Source organism: Carassius auratus, chromosome 45, assembly GCF_003368295.1.
Source record: "Carassius auratus strain Wakin chromosome 45, ASM336829v1, whole genome shotgun sequence".
Lineage (NCBI taxonomy): Eukaryota > Metazoa > Chordata > Actinopteri > Cypriniformes > Cyprinidae > Carassius > Carassius auratus.
In genome coordinates, this window is record NC_039287.1 from 13990531 (window position 1) to 14014435 (window position 23905).

Consider the following 23905-nt stretch of genomic DNA (forward strand, 5'->3'; position numbering starts at 1 on the left):
CTTTGACATTGCTTCATTGCAGGAGACAGAGGAAAGGCTGCAGGTGAAGTCTTCTGAGCTGAAGGCTTTGGGAGCTCTTTACCTGTTCAGGCAGAAGGACGGTGAACATCCTGGAGATCAAGCATTCTCCAAACAAGTGAATTTAGCCATCCAGGACTGCCAAGCTTTGAGTCGACAGGTAAGTTCTTAAACCCTGCGAATGAATGCGTCAGTAAATTTGTGAACACTGGCCACATATACTACTTTACAAAAGGTTGGGTTGAGTTTTTTTTTAAAGAAAATAATACTTTTAATTCACTAAGGATGATTAATTTGTCACAATTTCCAGAAAAAATATTAAACAGTAGATTTGTTTTAAATATTGATAATGTATCTTGAGCATCAAATCAGTATATTAGAATGATTTCTAAAGCATCATGTGACATTGAAAACTGGACGTCTATCATAGGAATAAATTACATATTAAAATATGTTACAATAGAAAACAGTTTTAATTTGTAACAATATTTCAGAACATTACTTTTTTACTGTATTTTTGATCAATGAAATGCAGCCTTCATGAGCACACAAAACTTCTCTCAAAATCTTTATAAAACTTACACACCCTAAACTTTTTAACGGTAATCTGCATACAGCAGCTTTAAAACACTGTGCTTTTTTATTTTATATTACAATATTTAACACAAATCATAAGAGATGTAACATCAATTGATTGGAGTATTTGGTTAGGGGTATGCGGGAATATAACACTGGAAAGAATTCAATTGATTTGTGTGTAACGGTTGTTTTACAACATCTTTAAATGTGTCGGATGTGTTCAGTCAGAGTTCATTCATCATTCCTGACCTAGTGAACAAATGTTATTCCTAGCTCTGTGTGTTTTTTCTTAGATAAATGCTCTCAGGTCAGGTTTACAGGAAATAAAAGATGAATGGACTCGCTTTGAATCTAAAATGAGTGCAGCAGAACTGCAAACAACTGGGGTGCTCTACAAGCTGGAGCTCTGCAGAGTTCCTGTGTTCTCGTCTGAGCAGAGCCGAACTCATGTGGAACATCTGCAAGTGAGGAAACGGCTCTAAATGAAACCATTCCATTGCAAAAGATTGTAAAAGTTTGACTTATTTTTTTTATTGTAAGGTTGTTAACATTTATAACCAGTTTTATTCTGCCAGTATGAGAATTCACACATAAATGTTCAACATTGCAACCATCACTGTGTGATTTATTGGGAATATTATTATCCATGCTTCCTAACAGGAGCTTGAAGGGGAGCTGAACCGATCAGAGACCGGGACACAGTTAACTGAAATGTTTTCTGATTTGAAAGCCAAACTCAACCCTTATGCGTCTGAGCTTTTGTCTGTTCATCTAGAGAAAGAGAGATCCCGGTAAGTAACGTTACATATCCTCCACTTACTTTAATTCACCTTTTAAACTTTGAAACCAAACTGACAATATCTATGACATTTAGTCTTTGTCATTGTTGAGGAAGCTACTTTAAAATGCCAGCGTCTTTATAAATTAGCAATTGAATTGAGTTTATCTGATAATTTATTTGCATGAATCATACAATCATACAAACAAACTAATTCACTCAAATGAACTAGACATTGCAATGCAAAGAAAGAACAGAACATGTTTGTTTCGTTTGTCTGGACCTGTGTGGGTATTAATTCTTGTTCATTTTCAGACATCAAGCAGTGACTGAAGATGTGCATGCAGATTTACTAAAGGCCCGGAATGCATTGCGGCTTTGGCTGGAGTATGAGCGTCTCACAGGAGAGTGCTGCGTTCAGCTAAATCAGCACTGGGAGAGGCTTAGAGAGCTTATGAGTTCTTCAGACAGAGAAGAAAACACTGCAGAGCTGCTCAACAGCAGGATGCAGGGCATCAGTGTGAGTAATGAATAGTATCTAGGCCCCTTTAACATCTGGCATTAGGATGTGTTTCCTATCCAGTACCTGGATATTCTTCATCTCCAGTGTTATCAGACAGAGGTTTGATCACACTTGCATATACCCAAGAAAAAATGGACAATGCCAACCGCATATTATTTGAATATTATTTAATTAAATATATGAAATATTATTAATTAAATGAGACTCTAATATGATAATTGCCCAAAATTACCTGAAAATGACTGAAAGGTACAAAACACGTTAACTACAATATTAAAAGGTTAGTTTCCAAAATGGAAAACCGCAATAACTATATAAAATACTAAACCAATACATACCACAGTAATATGGATGAACAGAAATGTTAAACTGCTTGTTTCATGGGGTACAGGTTTGGATTAAATTTTTGTCATTTTAAAGAAAATAACATTTTGCAAAGTAACGAAACCTAAATAGTAGCCAGTTTTCAGCATGTGCCTGTTAAGTGCTAAAGTGTTCTAGTCCTACAGATGGGTCTGCAGCACTTCAGTCCAGTTGTGGTTTTGAAAAGAAGGAACATTGAGATCTGAGCTGGAGCTTTTCTGAGTGGGCTAAAAATACCAAATGAGACCTGTGCTACTCTTAACAAAATATCTTCAACACAAAAGAACATGGAATAACAAATATGGTCTTATTCAATTCATTTCAATTTATGAGTGATTTTTTTTCCAGTTCACATAGCTTCTAAATTAAACATTAATAAGGTGATTTATACACTTATGATTCCTGTTTAAACATAAACACAAACAAATAATGATGTTAATGTATGTTGTTGATAAAACAATTAAATTTATTGTCTGAATAAAAAAACTAATTTGTGTCTATACAATTCAAATAAATAAAATGTATGATTAAAAATAGATAATTTAATGTGTGTGTGTGTGTGTGTGTGTGTGTGTGTATATATATATATATATATATATATATATATATATATATATATATATATATATATATATATATATATATATATATATATATATATATATATATATATATATATATATATATATATAAAATGTACTTCATTCCTGTGAGGGCAAAGCTTTCCAGGATCATTCATTTGGTGTCATTCTAATATGATGATTTGATGCTCAAGAAACATTTCTTAATATTAACAATATTTTATTGTACTGCTGAATAAAAAAAAGTTATCACATGATAAATTACATCCTTTCCTGTGCGCTCTTCTAAACTAATGTCTAAAAAACTGTGTTTCACAGGGTCTAGAGAAAGACATGCCGGTCTTGAAAAGCAGTGTGGGAAAAGTCCTGGAGGCCTCGAAGCTTCTCATTGGGCAGATGAATCCCCAGTCATCCTCTCTAATCAAATCAGAAACCATGTTGCTATCATGTGACCATGCGCATCTTTGCAAGGCACTTTCTGACATTGGTGCACAAGTTCAGGTGAAGGGGACTAGTTTTATATCTTTAGAGTCTGAATACAATATTATGTAAAAGTAATCAGATTTATCTGCAAACAATATTGGCAAGTGTTTTGCTGTTCTCTGTCCATAGGAGGAGCTGGAGGAACACTGCCGTTTCAGCAATGAGTTGAAATCAGTTGAGCAACAACTCAAAAACTTTGAGAGCATAATGACCACCTCTGCTACAAGCATGGATAGACTAAAGGTGAATCCGTCAATCTTGTTTTCATAAATGTTCATTTATTATCCTCTTTGTGTTTCAGAGCAAACTAAATATTTGTTTTTATTTAAATGTTTTTTTTTCCTAAGATGGTTCTGTTTGATCTGAGTGCTCTGAACCCTAACCTTGCTGCTCTGAACCAAACGAGTTTCAGACTCTCCTTAAGCTCTACAGAGGAAGAGAGGTTACAGTCCCTCAACACACAGTTTGTTCAGGTCTTCTCTCAGGCTACACACCGACACAGGCAAGTGAAACTTCACTTAAAGTTAAAGAGTTAAAGATGTTCAGTTCTCAAACATTTTGATTTAGCCCTGAAATACACTTGATCCCTAAAATAAGCTTTAACTGAACTGTGTCTGGTGAATGCCAATGTACATATCTGTCTGCAGGAAGATGTATGGAGAGCTGCTGCATGCTCTGAACTTCCAACAGAAGTGCCAGTGCTGGATGGAGTTCCAGGACAAAATCAAGGCTGGGTTATCCAATCCGACGTCTGGAAACTCTGCTGCTGTAAAAGAGCAGCTAGCTGCACATCAGGTAGAGCATAGAATTGTAAAGTTAAATCAATTAGAAAAGTATTTTGTAATATTCAGTTTTGTTCAGCATTTATTGGTGAATAGAAATATATAGAAATAACATTATTTGAAATATAAACCTTTTGTAACATTATAAGTGTAAAATAAAATACTCTTATTTTTAAAATACTCTTAACAATGGGAACTCTTGGCAATAGTGTGTTATTTATTTTTGAGATGGTTGCACAGAGCTCATCTATTCATATATTGGTAATAAATCTTCCAGAAGCTGAAAGTGGAGGTCCTCATCAGTCAGCAGCTGGCTGCCTCAATCAGTGAGGATTTGCGCTTCCTGGAGAGCAGTCAGAATGAGGACAGGTGAGCTTTTATAGCACTACACTCAATAAGTTCTTCCCTAGTAATCTGTGAGCGCAGAATTTTCTCACTAACCTCTAGTGTGGGACTTTGACATGGATAAGAAATCAAAGCATGTGTTTTAATAATTTCTTTTGAATGGAATGTCTCCTGATGAGTAATTAAAGTCGAGATTCTCCAATGTATTATTTTCCCCCACGGGCTTCAGAAGAGGCTGTAACTCTTGGGAGTTATGTGGTGTGGAAGAGCTCCATTGAGCTCAGCGCTGGAACAAGCTGGCTCGCTCTCTGGAAATTAAACCGCATGTGCTACCGCGCATGAATCATTGAAATCATTTTTCTTTTCAGCCGATAAGTGCTGCTTCAGGTGGAACTCCTGCATGGTTATGTTCAAGATGTTTCTTGGGTCTGTTTTTTTTTTTCATTACAGGAACAAATGTAGATCATGGAGAGAGCCATATAAATGTGGCAAGGCTAATGGCCAGTGGAACTGCAGTTAGTTTTATTGTGTTAACATCACTATTTTTGTGTTGTTAATATTTGCGACATCTATGGTCTCTTTTAAAATAAATAAATAAATAAATGAAATCTGTTAATACCACGATTTAAAGGGATAGTTTACCCAAAATATAAATCCTGTCATCCTTTACTCACCTTCATGTTCATATTACAGACCCATATCATTTATTCAGTTTTTAAGCACAAATAAAAGTATTTATATTGAAATCTGAGAAATTATGGACATTGAGAGTCCATTCACTCAGAACTTTCATGGTTCATAAATGCGATAAAGGGATCATAAAAAATAATCCATATGAACCGAACAGTGCAATCCAAGTCTTCTGAAGAGACATTAGTGCTTTATGTGCTGATCGATACATTTGGATTACTTTTAGAATGATTTTATGACCATTTTGAAGTGCAAAGGTTTTGGGTGAATAGACATTCAATGGAGGAAAAGAAATCTCTCAGGTTTCATTAAAAAAAATCTTCATTTGTTTCAAAGATTATCGAAAATCTCATGGGTTTGGAATGACTATAACTATTTATATAATATAAATAGAATATATTGCTATTTTAATTTGGTGTAAACCGTGGATCCATAAAATACTTTCTGTTTTCAATTAGTGTAAACAGCTTCTAAAATATATTGCTTTTATTGCAAATAGCCGCTGCCTTCTATACAGGCGTAAAACTAACATGCAAGCTTTATATAGTGGTAATGGACTAACAAAACCCTAATTTTGAACTATTCACAATACCAATACCACACCAATGTTTTTATGGACTCTTGAACTTTCACATACTGTATTATTACTGTAGGATTCATTTCTCATTGCCACGTAAACACAATTTACTATTTTAAAGAGCTTTTACTGCACCAGGATATTTAAGTACACTTTAAATTAACATAGCCATATAAATGACTTGGCTAATGGTTTAAAAAAAAAGTTGTTACTACTGTAAAATTCCCCAAATTTTAATTTCATTAGACCATTACCGCTGGTATATAGTCCTTAGTTTTAACGCATCCTCTATAGTGGCCAAGAAAGGCAGCAGGAGCACTTCCGTTATATTGTGGCTTGTTTCCATTTTGTTGCTACGATTTTGTTGTGTTATGCAATACTGGGCCATCATAATTTTGTATGCTCAATGTACCTTTAACAAAACCGGAAAATGCTGACAAATTCAACTGTGAGCAGGAGTCATCTGATCCTGAGACTGACCCAGCTAAAGGAAGAATGGCAGGGGACGCAACAGAGGGTACAGCAGCATGGCAAATGTTTGGAAGGGCTGATGGGACAGTGGCAACTCTATAAGGCTGGCTCAGGGAAACTTTCAAAGTTAGTCAGACACATCGAAGAACTTCTGCCCCTAGCAGGACTTGTACCATCCAGCTTAACCCAAGTCCAATGCTCTATAAAAGACTTTGAGGTAAGATGACTGAGTAAAGAGAATATAATGATCCTTTCAACTCTCAAGATCCTAATGTTGTACTGCATAGTCTGATCCAACACCATCATTATCTATCTTTCATGTTTTCTATCTCACAGTGGACAGAGGAGCAACTAAAGCTTCATGAAGCACTCTACAGGCAGACTGTGGACGCAGGAGGACACATCCTTCTACTGACAGATGCGCAGACGCAGACACACGTGCAGACTGAACTGGATGCTCTCAAAGAGATGTGGGAGAGAAGCTGTGACCTTGTGAGGAAAGGGAAGGCTCTCACAGACACCATAACTCATGTATGTGACCCAATTCTCACATTTCCCAGGCCGTTTCTTTATTAGTTAATATGTGAACGTTTCCATTGACAAATTATAAATAATATTGTGAATAAATCACTTTTTTTTCTATATATATATATATATATATATATATATATATATATATATATATATATATATATATATATATATATATATATATATATGTATATATATATATGTATATATATATATATATATATATATATATATATATATATATATATATAATATAAAATCTGCAAATATTTTGTGTTTTATTGTATTTTTTTTTTTTTTTTTTTTTTTTGCTTGTTGCTTTATTGCTTTATTCATGATATTTTTCATCTTTGGTAATGACAAATGTTTTAAATGATTTTGCTTGGATGTTGCATGAATGCCAAACAAGCCTGCTAATTAAAAAATATATAGTATAAGCATAGAAAGGATTTGGATCAATCTGATTAGTGCTTGACACCCTTGTCTTATTGCATCCTTGGTTATTGGTTGATATATGGTTATTGTGCGGGTCTTTCTTAGCCACCATTGACCTACATACCCTCTTGAGCGTTTCTCTAATAGAGTGCTTCATTTTGAGGATGAGAGATCAGCTGTAATCTCGCCATAATCCATAAATGAGGCAGCTGGGCCATATCACATAGAGCAAGGGCTTTCAAAACCATGGCTGCTAGCCCACTATGCAGTTCAGTGTCTACATGGATCATATGTCATTGTTCACACACAATCCCACAATGCCCTGAGGCCTAAAGTAGAGGTAGATGTGGGAACAAAGCTTGGAAAGTGTTTCTATTCCATTCTAAAGCAGTGGGGCTCTGTGTCACCCTAAACTAGAAGCTGATCCCCTGTACTGTTAGATATTATATAACACCAGTGTCACTGCCACTCATAACCGGCTCTGATTGGCTCTTCTGTCATCATCGTTCTGAAGGGGGTTTAGAGAGTTATGAGAGTGGAAGTGTGTTTATGTGTACTTTTGCTCACAATGGGTGGGGGATGGTGTATCCCCATGTGAAAGGGAAATCCCTCTTCAGTGATCTGAGATAACACAGTGACAGCACCCAAAATACAAGCACACCAGTGGCTCTCATAACCAGAACTTTTAGACAGTTAAAGGAATGTTCAAGGATCGAGATCTGAATTATTTAATTGACATTATGCCACACAAACGTACTGTTGTTAGAGCTGAATACTGTATTGAACCTTTTAAGTCTAAAACTGTATGATCTGGTGTTGTTTTTCACAGTGCAGAAAAGGTTATAGACACAAACATCTTCCACCTTAAATGAAGAGATTCTTCTTTTTCTTTGCAGAACTGGAAGCTCTGTGAAAGCGGCCTGGCTAATAGTGCTCTCAAACTGGAGGAGATAAAAGCAAGACTGAAGTGTCCACTGCCAGAGAAGCTAGAAGATCTTAAGTCACACATGCTGCTCATCAAGGTAAGATTTGTTTGTGATGATAGGCAACCAAACAACCAGTTAGAATCCCAGATTCAGGTCATTCGGCTGTATTGATGATGTAATTGATAAAGTTTTATTTTATTTATTTAACCTGGAAATAAACCAACATTTTGATGATTTGGCAAAATATAAAGAGGAAAAAGTACAAGAAGAAATTATGATATAAAATACAAAATTTATTTAAGATTTAGGAAATTATTATTAAAGTTTTTTAGAAGATGGGAAAATGTAGAGAAAAACTGAAAGGAAACGTTATCTTAAGATAAAGAGAATCACAATTTATTAACCAATGAAATGCAGACAAGTTTGTGATGGCATTGTGCAGATGTTCTTGCTTCCACTTAATAGATATAGGATCAACTCAAATCATGCTGAAGAACATGACGTTAATAAAGCGAAAGGAAAACAAATCAAATACTCAACCATTCTGAAATTCATGTACACTGCCGTTCAAAAGTTTGGGATCAGTAAGATTTTTTTAAAAATGTAAAAAAAAAAAAAAAACTCATAATAAAAGTCATATTTTGAAGTATTATTACAATTTAAAGTTTTATATTTTAATATTTTGGGACACTACTGTATGTTTTAATTGCAACTGTCTTGCTTTCACAAATTGTTATGTAAAAAATCTGATATTTATTTATTCAGTGAAAAAAGGAGCATTTTTACTAGTTTTCTAGTCCTTCTGGACCCTGCTCTATAGTGAAAAATCAGTTAACTTTAAATGTACACATTGGCGACTCCTGTAAGAATACAGTTGATTGTGACTTTTTTTTTATACACGCCATAACATGAGTAATAGTCATCAATTGTTAGAGACTGTTTATTCCTGCTTGGCTTTGATGGTTGTTGAACAAAGTGCTTTTATCTGTCAACTGAATTCTACGTTATTTTAATACACTCAATCTATTACCAAGGTAAGGTCTTTGCTAAAGAAAAAACACCTGTTGATATAATCATATCACGTTAGAAATGTGTTAATAACCCAACTGCTGAGACTGATTTTATTTCTTGTTGATTAAGCCTTGATGAGGAAGAGTCCTTTAATGAAGGTGGGTCAAACTGACAAAGGAGATAATAGTGTCTTTAACATGTTTGGCCTTTACCCCATCACCCCTTTCTATGTTGTTATGGGTGCTTTGCTCACTCCCACCCTTCTCACTCCCACCTCCCCTTCTCCGCCTCCTCCCCTCCCCCGTCCCATCCAGCGGGCCTTAATCCCGAGTGCTAATGAGAGGGACACAGAGAGAGGGAGGACTAGGGTTAGCGTGCGACACGAGGAGGGGAGTTTAACTTGGTGCTGGTTGCCGTGTTATGCAGGAGGACGAGGACTCGCTGCAGATTTGGGCTGGAGAACTGAAAGAGCTGACCACCATGAAGACAGACGTGTCCCAGTACGTGCTGCCTAGTGACACCGCGCTGCTCCAGGGACAGGTGGAAGAACTTCACAGCCAATGGGAAGAACTGTGCTTGAAGGTGAGCGAGTGTTTGTGTTTGTGAGAGAGAGAGTGAGAGTAGGAGGGAAAGAGGCTCTTGTCCAGCCAGCATTGAAAGGCACACAATGATTCACCGCTGGAAGGTGGGGGGGAAACTTCACAGTGCCGCATGGCACAGAAAAAGAGAGGGAAAATGAGAATGTGTGTGAATTAATCTAGATTTATAGCCATAGTAATAATTTTCTCATCAGAAAGATGTGCTGACATGTATGTTTCTGAAAAATAGCACAAGAAAAAAATTCACTTGCCTTAAAAGGACAGTTCAGACCAAAATGAACCTTTTAATTTACTTACCTACTTGCTGGTCCAAACGGTATGATGTTTTTTTTCTTCTGTGGAACACATAAGGATACATTTTGAATCATAAAAGTCACTCTTTTTCATGCGTTACAAAGAATGTGGAATGAATGCCCATTTAAGATTCAAAAAGTATGCAGAAATGCTCATAAAAGTGAAAAGTTGTTTATACATCTAATGCATCTAATGTTTTAGTTTCAGAAGACATATGTTGGGATGTTACCACTGCAACAGGATCATTAAGTCATTAACAGCTGAACTCAAAAACGTGTTCAGTCCAATTCATGAACAAATCATTCAGCGACCAAATTAGAATCTGACCGTTTTTTTAAACTGAATCAGTCAGTTCACTAAAAAGATTTGTGAAGCCTTAAATAATACTTTTTACTCACACCAAGCTGTCATTTGAATCCAGGAGACTTGAAATATAGAACAAGAGACACATGGACCACTTTTGGAGCCTGACAGCTCTAATCCTCATTCACTTTCATAATATGTGTAATATTATTGGCCAAGATAGTTCTCAAAAATGACTTTTTGTGTTCTGTCTGAATGAAAGTCTTTTGGGTTTGGTAAATTATGTATTTAATTTCTGGGCAAACAATACCCTTAACATTAAAGCTTTGCTATAATTACTTAGATATTGTTTTATTTAATAAAGAGCAAAATTGATTTTAACTTACCTGTCAATAGGCATTACTTAGCTAGCTCATTTTTTTAAGTTGCTTGCCAGGCATTGTAAAGGCTGACTGAGGACTTTTTTCTGAGATTATCTGTTAAGCGCAGGTGTCCAGCCTGCCATCATTAAGTGAAGTAGCTGAATGGCCTGCTGACATTTGAATGGAGTTGCTCTTGTAACTGTAAACGGCCTGAGCAATTAAAAACAGAAAGGCCACATTTAGGACAGATTGTTAGGTGGCCTACATCCAGCCCATAAACTTACCACCACATAATGCAGGGCGCCTTATTTAATCAACCGTTTTTCAGTTTGTGAAGTTGCTGTCATGTCTTTAATTGAAGCTCTGGCCAGACGCCAAGAGAGAGCCAATGAGGTCAGTTTAGGTTGTGCATCAGTGTCTGTGGCCAACAGGTTGCAGGTGGAAACATTCCCTGGAATGAATGACAGATGGCAAAGCTGAGCCTTGTTTTCTAGAGGGAGGTCTTTTATTTGTCTTTGCATATGTTTTTGGGCAAGTGGCTTGGGCTCAAGGAAATGCATAAATAATGCATTTAACAAGGCCATGAATAGAAGTGAATTAACTAACCTCAGTGTCCTAGGACTTTCTTTTAACCTCATGATTAAAATCTTGTTTAGAAGGAAAACTACAATATCACATTCTCTTACAGCTCTAAGTGTGACATTAATAGATCAAGGAAAGACTATAGCCTTCACTGACAAATGTAGCATGGAAAAAGCTGTCCTCCTTTTTAAAAGGCTGCATGTAAGCCCCAGCAATCTAGAAATGACACGAGCAACGGGGAACTTTAGTTTGTCTTGATGTTAGTACATCCTAGTAGACATGCCCCTTATTGACAGAAAGCAGTAAAAGCGAATGGGCCTTTGCTAATTGTAACCTGAAACCTTTGCCTGGAGTTGTTTTCTGTCCTTTCTCACATGTGAATTAGGGTAGTTAACTGGCCTGTCACATCAAGAGCACAAGAGTGCAAGTTCTTATGTACTCTCTCTAGAACTTGAGAGTAGGCCATGTGCTCTCAAAGATATTTTCCTGAATGAATAAATGTCATTATAATGAAAAATAAAATTAAAAAAGTGTTGATATGTGGATACTTTAGACTACTGTAAGAATGTTTTTTAAGACACATTTTAACCCTTTATTCTTCCTTTTTGTGTAGGTGTCCCTTCGCAAACAGGAAATAGCAGATCGCCTGAACGCCTGGCTCATCTTCAATGATAAAAACAAGGAGCTCTGCGACTGGCTGACGCAGATGGAGAAAAAAGTGACACATAGGGTCGAAAACCTTAGTATTGAGGAAATGGTGGAGAAGCTTAAAAAGGTAAAGCTTGGTTTCCTTTTCATTGCTATGGTTTTTCTAATCACTTAAAACTGGATAATTCATCCAAAAATGAAAATTCCCCCCCAGCATTTTGTTCTATAACTATATGACTGGCACTACCAAACTTTGATTTGTGGTCAATACGATTTTTAAAGAGGTTTCATGTGCTCACCAAGGCTTTAGTAATTTAATCAAAAATAAAGTAAAACAATAATATTGTGAAATGTTATTCCAGTTTAAAATAACTGCTTTCTATTTTAATATATTTTTAAAAAGTACTTTATTCCTGTGGTGACGGGGATGAATTTGGTCACATGATCCTATATATATATATATATATATATATATATATATAAGAATTGTTTGATGAAAAGAAAGTTAATAAGAATAGCATTTATTTCAAAGTTATATATAAAAATATAATAATAATTTATTAGTAATTAATTAAATTGCTCAAATCCCTGTTTTTGTGGTTCCATAACCATAACAAAATGCCACTTTGAGATAATTTTAGACAATGAGTCTGTTTCTGTGTGCCTTTGTTATGGTGAGTTTGTGTTGTACATTTGTAAGGAGCTTAAGTAGGTCGGTAATATGGTATTATATGGTATATGCTATTATGAGTATCTACGAAGGATTAAAGCAGTCTCAAATGAACAGCACGCTTAAGCATTCCCAAGGGAGGCCCCACAGATTTCACATTTCACAGAGGTTCTATTCTACCCACTCACATAGCATTTGTTCAGTTTTACTCAAATATGCTACTAATGTACATTATTTCTAAAAAGCATGAAAGATTAGCTTTAATCTAGTTTACTCCATGTACTATAAAATTGAGGCCAGAGTGCTGTACTGCAAAACTGTGTTCATTTGTTCATACACAACAATAGCCTCGTATGTGCAGTTTCTCTCTCACCATCAAACCTCAAGCACTCTGCAGTCATTAGCACATAGTTTACCGATGAGATTTTGGAGGGTTTCAGGCCACGTCACTAATGATCACACATCAGAAAGCAAAATTTAGAATTTATTTGTATACATTTTAGCTAATTTTGTTCAGTTTTTGTCATTTTTGTTTGTTTTACCTTTCAATTTCCGTATAGTTTTCCTTTACTTCATCAAGTTAAACTAAATGAAAACTAGGGCTGGGCATTATATCTAATGATATGATTACGATATATATCTAACTGACAAGCTACGCAATATCGCGATGAATCACCTTCGACAATGAACGCGATTTGGCGTAGCTTGTCAGTGATCTACGGCTCTGTCTATTAAATGCCGCTCCATTTGAAAGCAGTTGATTTTACAGATTTAGCGGTAATCACGGAACTAGATTTACTGACTAGTTACGCATGATCATATCGTTAATATAATGCCCAGCCCTAATGAAAACCATAATTATTTTCCACAAGCTAAATAATTTTTAAATTTTGGTTAACAATTATTTTATGTTTTCTTTTTTGGCTGTAGATTTAGTTAACTGTATAGAGTATAATTCCTAGCCAAAATCGGCCTAGAAAATCGCACATTTTCATTTTCTGTCGGTCTTTAAATAAAAAAAATATAGAAACTCTTTGGTCATTTTTGAGCGAGATGCTTACGGTCTAATCAGATTCAATGATCTATGCTTAGCTGTGCTAAAGTGCTACTGTTAGAACCGGAGATTTGCTGAATGGATTTGAAAACAGTAAAACTCAACTGTGTAACTCTAGGTGAGTCGGAAAATGAAAAAATAAATAAAAAATAAAATAAAAATAAGCAGAGTTCCTTTAAAGAGGGCCCAATTTTAAGAGAAGGAACATTGTTTTGACAGCTGTCAGATCCATCTAGAGACCAAGTGCAGTTAGTCGGTTTTATTTGGGATGGATGTGATAATGACTTAAGCACATGAGAGGCCGGTGCTCATTGTGCAGATCTCTTTTCAGGACTGTATGGAGGAGATTAATCTCTTCAGCGAGAACAAGAGCCACCTCAAGCAGCTGGGCGAGCAGCTACTATTGGCCAGTGACAAGGCTAAGGAGGCAGAGATTGACGGGGCCTTGCGTGATGTCAACGACCGCTGGCAACACCTGTTCGACCACATTGAGGCCAGGTGAGCAAATAAACTAAAGAACCACATAGAACTGCGTTGAATAAATGCTTTGAGGAATAAATGCTAATTTGATAAAACTTATTTATTCTCTGTTTGCTATTGTTGCTCTGTATCCACTGATTAATGGCTGATCAAAGCTCTTTGTTTGGTTGAAAGCCTTAGTCTGCATCATATCTGGCTTCCATTCAAGGACTGATTGATTCATTCATTCATTTGTGTATTTATTCCTCATTTGACTGTTGGTGGTGATTAAGCCTTTGATTAGACTTTTATATTGATTTTTGAGGCATTTAACATTATTTTATTCAGACTGACAAACAAAAAGCTTCTTAAGCTTTCAATGTGAGACTGATGGTTAGAAAGTATTTCAAAAAGCTGATGCTGGGAAAATAATTTTCCTGTCCTTATACAAATATGTAGCGGAAAGTGATGTAAGAAGTGCAAATTGTCCTGAACTGTGTAATCAGAAATGCATATAAGCCTTTTTTTATGCTAAAATGGTGTGTGTGTGTGTGTGTGTGTGTGTGTGTGTGTGTGTGTGTGTGTCAGTTGTGTTCTGTATGATGTGAAAAATTTTTTGTTCCAGGGTTTGTGATGAAACGGTCTCACAAAGCTAAAAAAATAGTAATAGTAAGCTTTGCTTCAAAATTCTGAAAATACTGGCATATAACATTATTATATTAATTTGATACTATGCTGTAATAATATTGTTATAAGTATGCTTATGTAATACTGAATTATTATTATTATTATTATTATAAATACCGTTCAGTGTTATGGACCAAAAGCTGAGTAAAATGTAAATATAAAAGTGTAGTTAAACATTTATCATTTTGAACAAATTAAAAACATTGCCTTGGTAACTAAATGAAATAAAATGAAATAATGTTTAAGTACTACTAGAATTACAAGCTAAATTAAAGCTATGTAGAAATGTAAAAAAAAAACTATAATAAAATAATGTATATAAAAAAAACAAATAATAACAAAAATTAAAACAAAAGAAATACTATAATTGTATGTAAATAATACTAAAATAACACTGGTACTGTTAAAGTGTTTAAAATTGTTTTACAATATTGAAATATTATGAATATTAAACCTTTTCCTGGCTGTTTTATTAAAAACTTTAGAGGATAAAAATAATAATGAGATCATTCATGTGTCCCCCAATGACTCAGCCTGTCCCATGATGCAATTCAGTTAAACCCTAATGTGGAGCAAGTTGCCTTATTAGAATTTTTTCTTTAAGTCTTTTTTTATTTTTCTTCAATATTATAGATGACTTCCACAAAGTTCAGTTAATAGAATACATCCTAGAAAACATCACATAATTTTATATTAGAAATCATATAATTTCTCCTTGCCAATGTACAGCAAATTTTATAATATAATTAATTTTCTTATTTTATTTATATTAACTTATTCAAAAGTGAGTCTCGAGTCTGCATGTACTCATTTATTTCTTGATGTGGTCTTCAGTACTTTGAAAGGTTTCCACATCTGGCATATGCTCTCGTAATCATTCAGTCTGCTGGATGTGCATACGGAGTGTATGAATCAGGTGCTGGTCCTAAGCAAGCAATAACAAACAATTCTAGTGCTTCCCAGTCCTTTCTGTGACGTCGCCAGCCTCTAATGTTATTGGTCAGTCCTGCAGTATGGCGTGGTCTGAAGCAGCCAGATGGTGCTAATACTGAAGGAGGGGAATTAGCGTAGCCCTCACTAGTGTCGTTGGCTTCAATTTGCCATATGGCTGTTCAGGCTTCTGTAGTTTGTCCTAGTCCCTCTGTATAGGTGGACGGGAGGAGGGGCAATGGTCTGTCACCTCATATTATCTTCTATGAACAGGGGCACAATGGGGCCAGGGGGACAGTATGTACTCAGAGGCACACTATAATCACACAGCCGGCCATCTGCAGGTATGGCTGCTCAGGCGGTTTGCGAGGCCATGCGGTCACTCAGACAACGTAACAAGAAGCTTCACACTGTCACACTTAAATGGTTCAATCTAATCCCTATGGGACAAACACCCTTTGTCTGTGCTTCAGTTTCATCTGACCTAGGGTTGTCAGAACTTTTTAGTTGTGTTTCACGGCAAGCATAGCACGCTGAGCATTGATTTCATTGGGTTCCAGTCGAACTACACTGTCTCAGATACCAAAGAAAAGAGTTACTTGATTGATTAATAAAGGGGTTAGACTTTTTCATGGATAAAAAATGGCACACAATATACATTTTTCAATAAATAAAATACATCTAGTGGAGATTATAGAGGACTTTTGGTCACGTTCAGGTTTTAATCAAAACGTCCATGGTAATTTATGGTTTCAAAAGTTTTTTAAAGCAAATATGCAATCTCTCTCTCTTTCAGGGTGAAAAAGCTGACCGAAACCCTGGTGAGAGTGCAGCAGTTGGATAAGAACATGAATAACCTTCGCTCTTGGCTCACTCGCATTGAAGCTGAGCTGGCCAAACCCATTCACTACAGTATCTGCCACAGAGATGAGATCCAAAAGAGACTGGCTGAGCAACAGGTCAGCAAATCAAGAGTTTATAAAAAGGAGATAATAGAATATTCAGTAAGCTCAAATACCAGACTGTAGATTAGTATTGGTGTATTTTGTCTTGTGGGACTGGCAGATTTTTGTTATTTTTTTTATAAATGCATAAAAAGGTGAAAAATCTTGCGGATGCAATAACTTATTCCAGATAGATTGTCTGAAAAGCAGCCTTGTGATGTTTTTGCTTGAAACAGTGTATGTTTTTTATTAAGAATATTTGATTAATTTAATTGTCTTGCATTGAAATAAAAAAAGTTCTGATTACCGTATTTTTCGGACTAAAAGTCACACCTGAGTATAAGTCGCATCAAGCCAAAAATACGTCATGATGAGGGAAAAAAAAAACATATATAAGTCGCACTGGACTATAAGTCGCATTTATTTCGAACCAAGAACCAAGAGAAAACATTACCGTCTACAGCCGCGAGAGGGCGCTATATGCTGCTCAGTGTAGACTACAGGAGCACTGAGCTGCACATAGCGCCCTCTCGCGGCTGTAGACGGTAATGTTTTCTCTTGGTTCATTTCTCTCGGTTCATGTCAAATTAATTTTGATAAATAATTCGCACCTGACTATAAGTTGCAGGACCAGCCAAACTATGAAAAAAAGTGTGACTTATAGTCCGGAAAATACAGACTGTTTAAAGGGCTAATTCATTGCTGACAAAATAAGCTTTTAATAAAACATGGCTGTCTATGCGTTGTAAACGTGAAAACATTTCTGAAATCAGATAAAGGGCTACGGCATGCCCTGTTGTCGAAAACTTCAACACTTATAGTGCACTTCTGATTTGAGTGCCACCTCTCTGTCAGTCTGACAGTCCATTGGCAGAATTACAGAAAAATGTGGAAGTTTGATGTGAAGTTTTAACCATTTTTTTCCAATATACTACCAACATTATAACATAGGCATATCTTCCATCTGTTTAATAAAGTGACAGGAATGACTTTAACAGATGCATGCGTGTGTTTAGGACCTGCAGCGTGACATCGAGCAGCACACTGAAAGGGTGGCGTCTGTGCTCGCCCTGTGTGACGTGCTTCTGCACGATGAGGATGCCTGCAGCAATGATGGAGAGAATGACTCCATCCAGCAGACCACGCAGCGCTTGGACCAGCGCTGGAGAAATATCTGCTCCACGTCTCTGGAGAGGAGGCTGAGGTATGGCCATTTATCCAGATGAGTCCAATCTCAAACGCACATCAATGCTCACAGGTGTTTATTCATTCTGTTGCATCCCTTTATGGGAAAGACTCTTTGTTTTGAATCACTCTTGTATGTTTGCAGGATTGAGGAAACATGGCGACTGTGGTGTAAATTTCAGGAGGATTACTCTTCGTTCGAGGACTGGCTGAACGTAGCTGAGCGCTCTGTTGCTGAACCCAATTCATCAGACGTCATGTACACTGACGCCAAAGAGGAACTTCAGAAATATGAGGTTTGATTCCAACAAAATGCTAAACTCGGAGTCTTCGAATGGCTGTGCTACTGGACAGCATTGTTTACATCATTTAGTGCAAGTGAAATGTTTAATCCTGATGTTCCTGGAACACGAGTAATACAATTAGGTGAATATCAGATTCCTCAAGCAATCATCTGTGGCCTGTCAGCAGTTTTTCATTTACTTAATGTTTTAGCCCTTCAAGCAGGACTTCTGAAATGTTTCTAATGTTTAAAACACACTCTCTCTTTGCCTGGAAATGGGGTGTTAAAGTAGATATTTTTGAATATATAGCAAACCGTAATAGCAGTTCTGAAATTTATTTTTGTGGTCATACTTACTAGTGTTCGATTTGTTGTTTTAGGTTTTCCAAAGTCAAGTGCATGAGAGTCTGACCCAGCTGGAAATGATTAATAACCAGTACAGACGACTAGCGCGGGAGAACCGAGCTGATGCAGCCAGCAGACTCAGAGCCATGGTTCATCAGGGGAACCAGCGCTGGGACGCGCTCCAGAGGAGAGTGGCTGCAGTACTGCGCAGACTCAGGGTGAGGACACAGACACACTACTCTTTTATGTCATCTATGCATTTGTTTAATTCTCTCCCAACACATTTTCCTTTTCCTCCCACTTTTTTTCTCATTTAGTATTTCACAAGTCAGAGAGAAGAGTTTGAGGGAACCCGCAAGAGCCTCCTCGTCTGGCTGACCGAGATAGACCTCCAGCTGACCAATGTAGAGAACGTCTCAGAGAGCCATCTCCAAGACAAGATGAAACAGCTGAAGGTCAAAAACAAGCGTTTCCTTTAAATTCATTAGTTTAGTCCGTCTCTAGACAGAGGGAATAAATGATGACATAATTTCAGTTAAATTGAACTGAACTTTCTTACTCTTTCCCCTGCAGAGTTTTAAGAAAGAGATCACTCTGAACACCAATAAGATTGATGCTCTGATCGTTTTTGGGGAGGGGCTGATTCAGAGGAGCTGTCCTCAAGATGCTGTTGTGATCGAAGATGAGTTAGAGGAACTGCACACGTACTGTCAAGAGGTGTTCGGCAGGGTGGCCCGATTCCACCAGCGCCTCACCAGTCTCCGCCCGGTATTATATAATCTCACTTTTCATTACATTCTCTCACACACCATACTTAATGTGTTCAAATAACTTTGAATATGGGCCATGTTATATGAATAAGAATGATAGTGTTTTGTCTTTGGAGCAGCTGGACGTCTTTGATGGTGAACAGTCCAGAGGGACACTGGCCACCCCGTCCTCCAGCCAGCCCTCCATGTGCCTGCTATCACCACCTCAGGAGCACTCGGGCCGTGAAACCCCCGTCAGTGTGGATTCCATCCCTCTGGAGTGGGACCACACCGGGGATGTTGGCGGCTCTTCTTCACATGATGAGGAAGAAGATGCTGCCTTCTTCTCTGCCCTGTCAGGTGAATAAGTAGAAGTGTTTTGATTGCTCAAGCCGTGCAGTGTATTGCAGATGACGACGCTGGTTCTCAGCAGTCTTAAAGTGTGGTCACATTTATTGATGTTCAGCAAAATTTCAATAGGAATCCATGTGTTTGGGAATTTTGTGTAAAGATTTCCTCACCCAGATTTCGCAGTGGGTCACAAGTCGGTCAAATTCGAAATACGGTTGGAAAGTAACTACTGTGTGAGCAGTACTTCATGCATCACTAGGCTGTTAACAGCAGACAATGGACATTATCCTCATCATTTCCCTGAAACGTAGGTAATGTGAAAACACCTTTATGTAACCAGACTGTATTGAGCAAGGTGTTCAAGCTATGAATCGCCAATTTCAACAAAAAAAGCTGTCTGACTTTTTTCCGGTAACTACATGATTTTTCTTTTTTGTGTTCCTAAATCTGGAGTCCAATATATTTGAAATATTTTTTTTTTCATGTCATCTGTGGCTGAGACTTTTTCCAGAACTCTGACTGCTGGAATGGGTTGTCATACTGCTGATTTAGCCATTCATTTTGTCTCTGAAGAAAATCCCAGAATTGACATCTGAGGTGACAAAGAAGTCTTTGGGAGAGCCTTTAGGAAGGCCTCCGTGTCCCTTTATGACTGCAAAATCTTAAGGCACAGACTGTTGATTTGATGTTGGATTACATAAACATTTTTTAAACTTCCTTATCCTGCAATAACAGACTTTACTAATTTAAAGTCTGAATTAAAAAGTAATATTAAATTCAATAAAAATGTTACATATCTTTCACCTGGATGTTATAAGTTGCACTGAGTAAAGGCAGCTGGAAAAAACAAGAACTGTGTCCATCTTCATTTCAGGCTGCAAAGCAACAAAACATGATCATTTTAAAGAGGGTGGTACTTTTCTATACACACTGTATATATTTTTCATTATACATAGATCTCTAATGCAAAAACTAAATAATTCCACTTGTTGTATCCATTTCTGTCATCACAGCTTAAATGAAAGTAGCCTGCTTTGATCACTGAGTTAAATCTGCCTCTCCCTCTCTGACACACTTCACAGGACAGAATTGGCACTTTCAGAACACAGCTGAAGGGGAATCCTTCCAGCTGGACTCCTCCTCACCTACACACACCAGCACTCCTTTTAAACAAGGCTACGTGAGTATATACCCCTTCCTTCTTAATCCAGCTCTTACATAAACAACAAATTTGCATGTCTTCCTTATGCAGTGTATGGGTAGTTGTATGAAGAGTGACTATAATGGAGCGTGTATGATGTGCGTTGCAATGTACAGGTCCAGCTGATGTCTGAATGCAGCGGCAGCATTAAGAGTGTGAAGAGGGTTTCTATGATCCTGGATGATGAGGAACAGCAGGAAGAACAAGGTCTCACTAGCCTCAACACCGCAGACAAACAGTCAGGTACTGACACTTTGTCCAACCCAGTGTCTGTCTGGTACTCTTCCTGAGTGATTCACAAATGGTCGGTTACATGCACTGACAAAGATCACATGTGCAAGGGACTATTTGACAGTTTATTTAGATGAGTCTAAAAGCATAATGCTATAATTATAATAACAGCACACAATTACATTTTCATGCCTCCTGATGGATGGATGGAAAAGATAAATTGTACATGGATGGATGGATGGATAGATACTGTAGTTGGTAGATGGATGAATAGATAGTTTGTTAAACTGACGGATGATCAAATGTTGTATAGATATGGAGGGTTAGTTGGATATATGGAATGATGTTTCAGTTTATTGATGGATAAACTGATGGATGGATAAATAGATTTAATAGGTGGTTAGATGGGTGGATAAACTGATGGATTGATTGATCGACAGTTTGATAGACTTAAAGGAATGGAAGGATTGGGGGATAAATGGATGGAGGAATATCAGGATTGAAATTGTAATGGGTGGGTAGGTATGAAGAGATGGATGGTTGGATTAATATGTGGAAAAAATGGATGGGTAGATATTTGCATAGACAAATAGAGGAATGGTGGGGAGATAGATGTCTAGACAAAAGTGTGAATGGATGAATCAGTGGATAAGCATATGAAAGGATGGCTAACTAGATGAAAAGGTAGATAAATGTCTAGACAAATGAAAGGATGGATGGATAGATTGTTAAATGGAAGGATAGTTAGATAGGTGGATAGGTGGAAAGATTGTTGTGTAGATGGATGAGTGAATAGGTGGACAAATAAATGTAAATGCCTTGATGATAGATCGATAGACAAATGAAAGAATGGATGAATAGGTAGATGGGTGGATGGATACATAGAAAATTAGTAGATTTGGTTAGATAAATGAAGGACTGGATTGGTAGATAGAGAGGATAAAATTGGATGGATGTGCATGTAGAATTAAATTTTTCACTTTTCACTTAAAAGTTCACTTTCTGAACTTGTCTTTTGTTGTCCGCAGGAGTGATTGAGCGCTGGGAGCTGCTGCAGGCTCAAGCAGTGAGTAAAGAGCAGTGCAGCACCAGAGACCCCCAGCAGCTGACCGCTGACCTGCATGACATCACTTCCTGGCTGGATCGGGTCACCTCTGAGCTGGACAGACTGCAGAAGCCAGAGACATCCGTCAGTGTTGAGATCTTAGAAGAGAGGGTCAAACAACTTAAAGTAAGCATCACAGGTCAAGTTCTGGATTGCATCTAATCTTTTAGATTATTAATACAGAGACACTAGAAAGGGAAACCAGTGTTTTCATACTTTGGTCCACATTACACAGGAAATGCAGAAGTCATTTGCTCGTTATAAGACCATGATGCTGTCTCTGAACCTGGGGGGGCGAGAGCTGCAGCAGGGGGCTACAGGAGGAGCACCTGAGCTTCAGGACGGTCTGCGCAGCATGAATCGCCGTTGGACAGAGGCTTGTGTGGGACTAGAGGGATGGGAGGACAGTCTACGCACCACTCTAGGACGCTGTCAGGTGAGAGTTCTGATACACATTTATACAAAACCTTAATGGAAAGATTGAAGCTATTGGGATTGATGTCACATGAAATTTCATCTCTCACCCCTGACCATCTGCCCTCTTGAAGGAGTTCCACCAGATGGTTCACTCTCAACTGCTATGGCTGGCCCATGCAGAGAGCAGACGCTACACAGTAAACCTGAATGACCCTTCTGTGCAGCCCTCCATGCTTCAGGAACACAGGAACACGCTGAAGGTGAGCCAGAGAAACCCAAACCAGAACAACATCAGCTTCTCAAAGACTGTTCAGGCATGGAGGAGGACTCTAGTTCGTCTTATTATTTGTGCAGTGAGCTTATCTTTTGCTCCCCCTGGTGGCAGGATCTGACAGAGGAGCTGCAGGGCAGGCAGAAGCAAGTGTGCTCCCTGCAGGCGATCGTCTCCGAGCTGCTTCCTGAGGCTGGTGGGGAGGACTGTGCTGAAGCCAGGGAAAAACTCCATGTCATTGGAAGCAAACTACGACTTCTGTCACGTCAAGTCGACCAGGATCACCAGACAGTTCAGGAGAGATTAGTAAGTGTCTTTTACACTACACTTTCTGCAAACTTCATTGATCCTTGAGGATTTATTTGAAGCAGTCAGAATTTTATTTCAAATATGAATTCAGACCTTTTTTAAATGTACAATTTAAAAGTGTGGGGTCAGAAAGATAAAAAAAAAATGTAACTTAAAGTGCATTCGGGCCTGCATTTTTTACCAGACGTGTTCCTTGGGAATCAAACCCACAACCTTTTGCGCTGCTAATGCAATCCTCTACCACTTGAGCAACAGGAACACCTTATATATAATAATAATCAAAAAAAATTTTTTTTACCCAACAAGGACACATGTAAAAGTGACAGTAAATAGATTTAATGTTTTATCTATTTTGAACTTGCTATTCATCAAAGAATATTGATAAATCACAAAGGCTTCCACAAAAATATCAAGCATTAACTGTTTATTTTTTAAATGCAGGCTTGATAAGCATAAGAGACTTCTTTCAAAAATATATATAAAAAATTAAAATAGTACAAACCCTTTGAATGATAGTGTGCAATAAAATCATTTAGTCTGAGAAATTTTTGCACACCAAGTCAACAAATAAATATAATTAACTAAGATAAGGCAGTTACTGGCATACTACAAACAATATTGAAATGAAATGTGTACTACACATCATTTTTTGATTTGATTTGTGGGGGATGCTGAAATGGTCTGTCATGTGTTTGCAGGAGTCCACGACTGAGGCTTCGGGAGACAAGAAATCCACACAATGCTCTCGGTACAGTTTGACACAAAAACCATTTTTATTTATGAAGATTTAAATAGTATAGAATATATATATATATATATATATATAAAAGCAA

The 23905-nt window shown here is 37.2% G+C and overlaps 1 protein-coding gene across 1 annotated transcript in view; it reads left to right on the top strand.

Moving 5' to 3' along the window:
* Window positions 1-23905, top strand: part of LOC113063326 (nesprin-2-like) — a 603140-nt gene that overhangs the window by 578705 nt on the left and 530 nt on the right. Inside the window, exons 72-100 of the mRNA XM_026233640.1 lie at window positions 23-178; window positions 891-1061; window positions 1258-1388; window positions 1691-1895; window positions 3161-3343; window positions 3455-3568; window positions 3673-3827; window positions 3973-4120; window positions 4385-4476; window positions 6176-6407; window positions 6527-6721; window positions 8053-8178; window positions 9520-9675; window positions 11847-12008; window positions 13937-14103; window positions 16478-16640; window positions 17642-17829; window positions 17956-18106; window positions 18474-18656; window positions 18756-18893; window positions 19012-19206; window positions 19328-19547; window positions 20621-20718; window positions 20856-20982; window positions 21999-22201; window positions 22311-22511; window positions 22624-22752; window positions 22878-23069; window positions 23771-23820. Of these exons, the coding sequence (XP_026089425.1) occupies window positions 23-178; window positions 891-1061; window positions 1258-1388; window positions 1691-1895; window positions 3161-3343; window positions 3455-3568; window positions 3673-3827; window positions 3973-4120; window positions 4385-4476; window positions 6176-6407; window positions 6527-6721; window positions 8053-8178; window positions 9520-9675; window positions 11847-12008; window positions 13937-14103; window positions 16478-16640; window positions 17642-17829; window positions 17956-18106; window positions 18474-18656; window positions 18756-18893; window positions 19012-19206; window positions 19328-19547; window positions 20621-20718; window positions 20856-20982; window positions 21999-22201; window positions 22311-22511; window positions 22624-22752; window positions 22878-23069; window positions 23771-23820 (4631 nt within the window). The remainder of the gene's footprint in view (window positions 1-22; window positions 179-890; window positions 1062-1257; window positions 1389-1690; window positions 1896-3160; window positions 3344-3454; window positions 3569-3672; window positions 3828-3972; window positions 4121-4384; window positions 4477-6175; window positions 6408-6526; window positions 6722-8052; window positions 8179-9519; window positions 9676-11846; window positions 12009-13936; window positions 14104-16477; window positions 16641-17641; window positions 17830-17955; window positions 18107-18473; window positions 18657-18755; window positions 18894-19011; window positions 19207-19327; window positions 19548-20620; window positions 20719-20855; window positions 20983-21998; window positions 22202-22310; window positions 22512-22623; window positions 22753-22877; window positions 23070-23770; window positions 23821-23905) is intronic.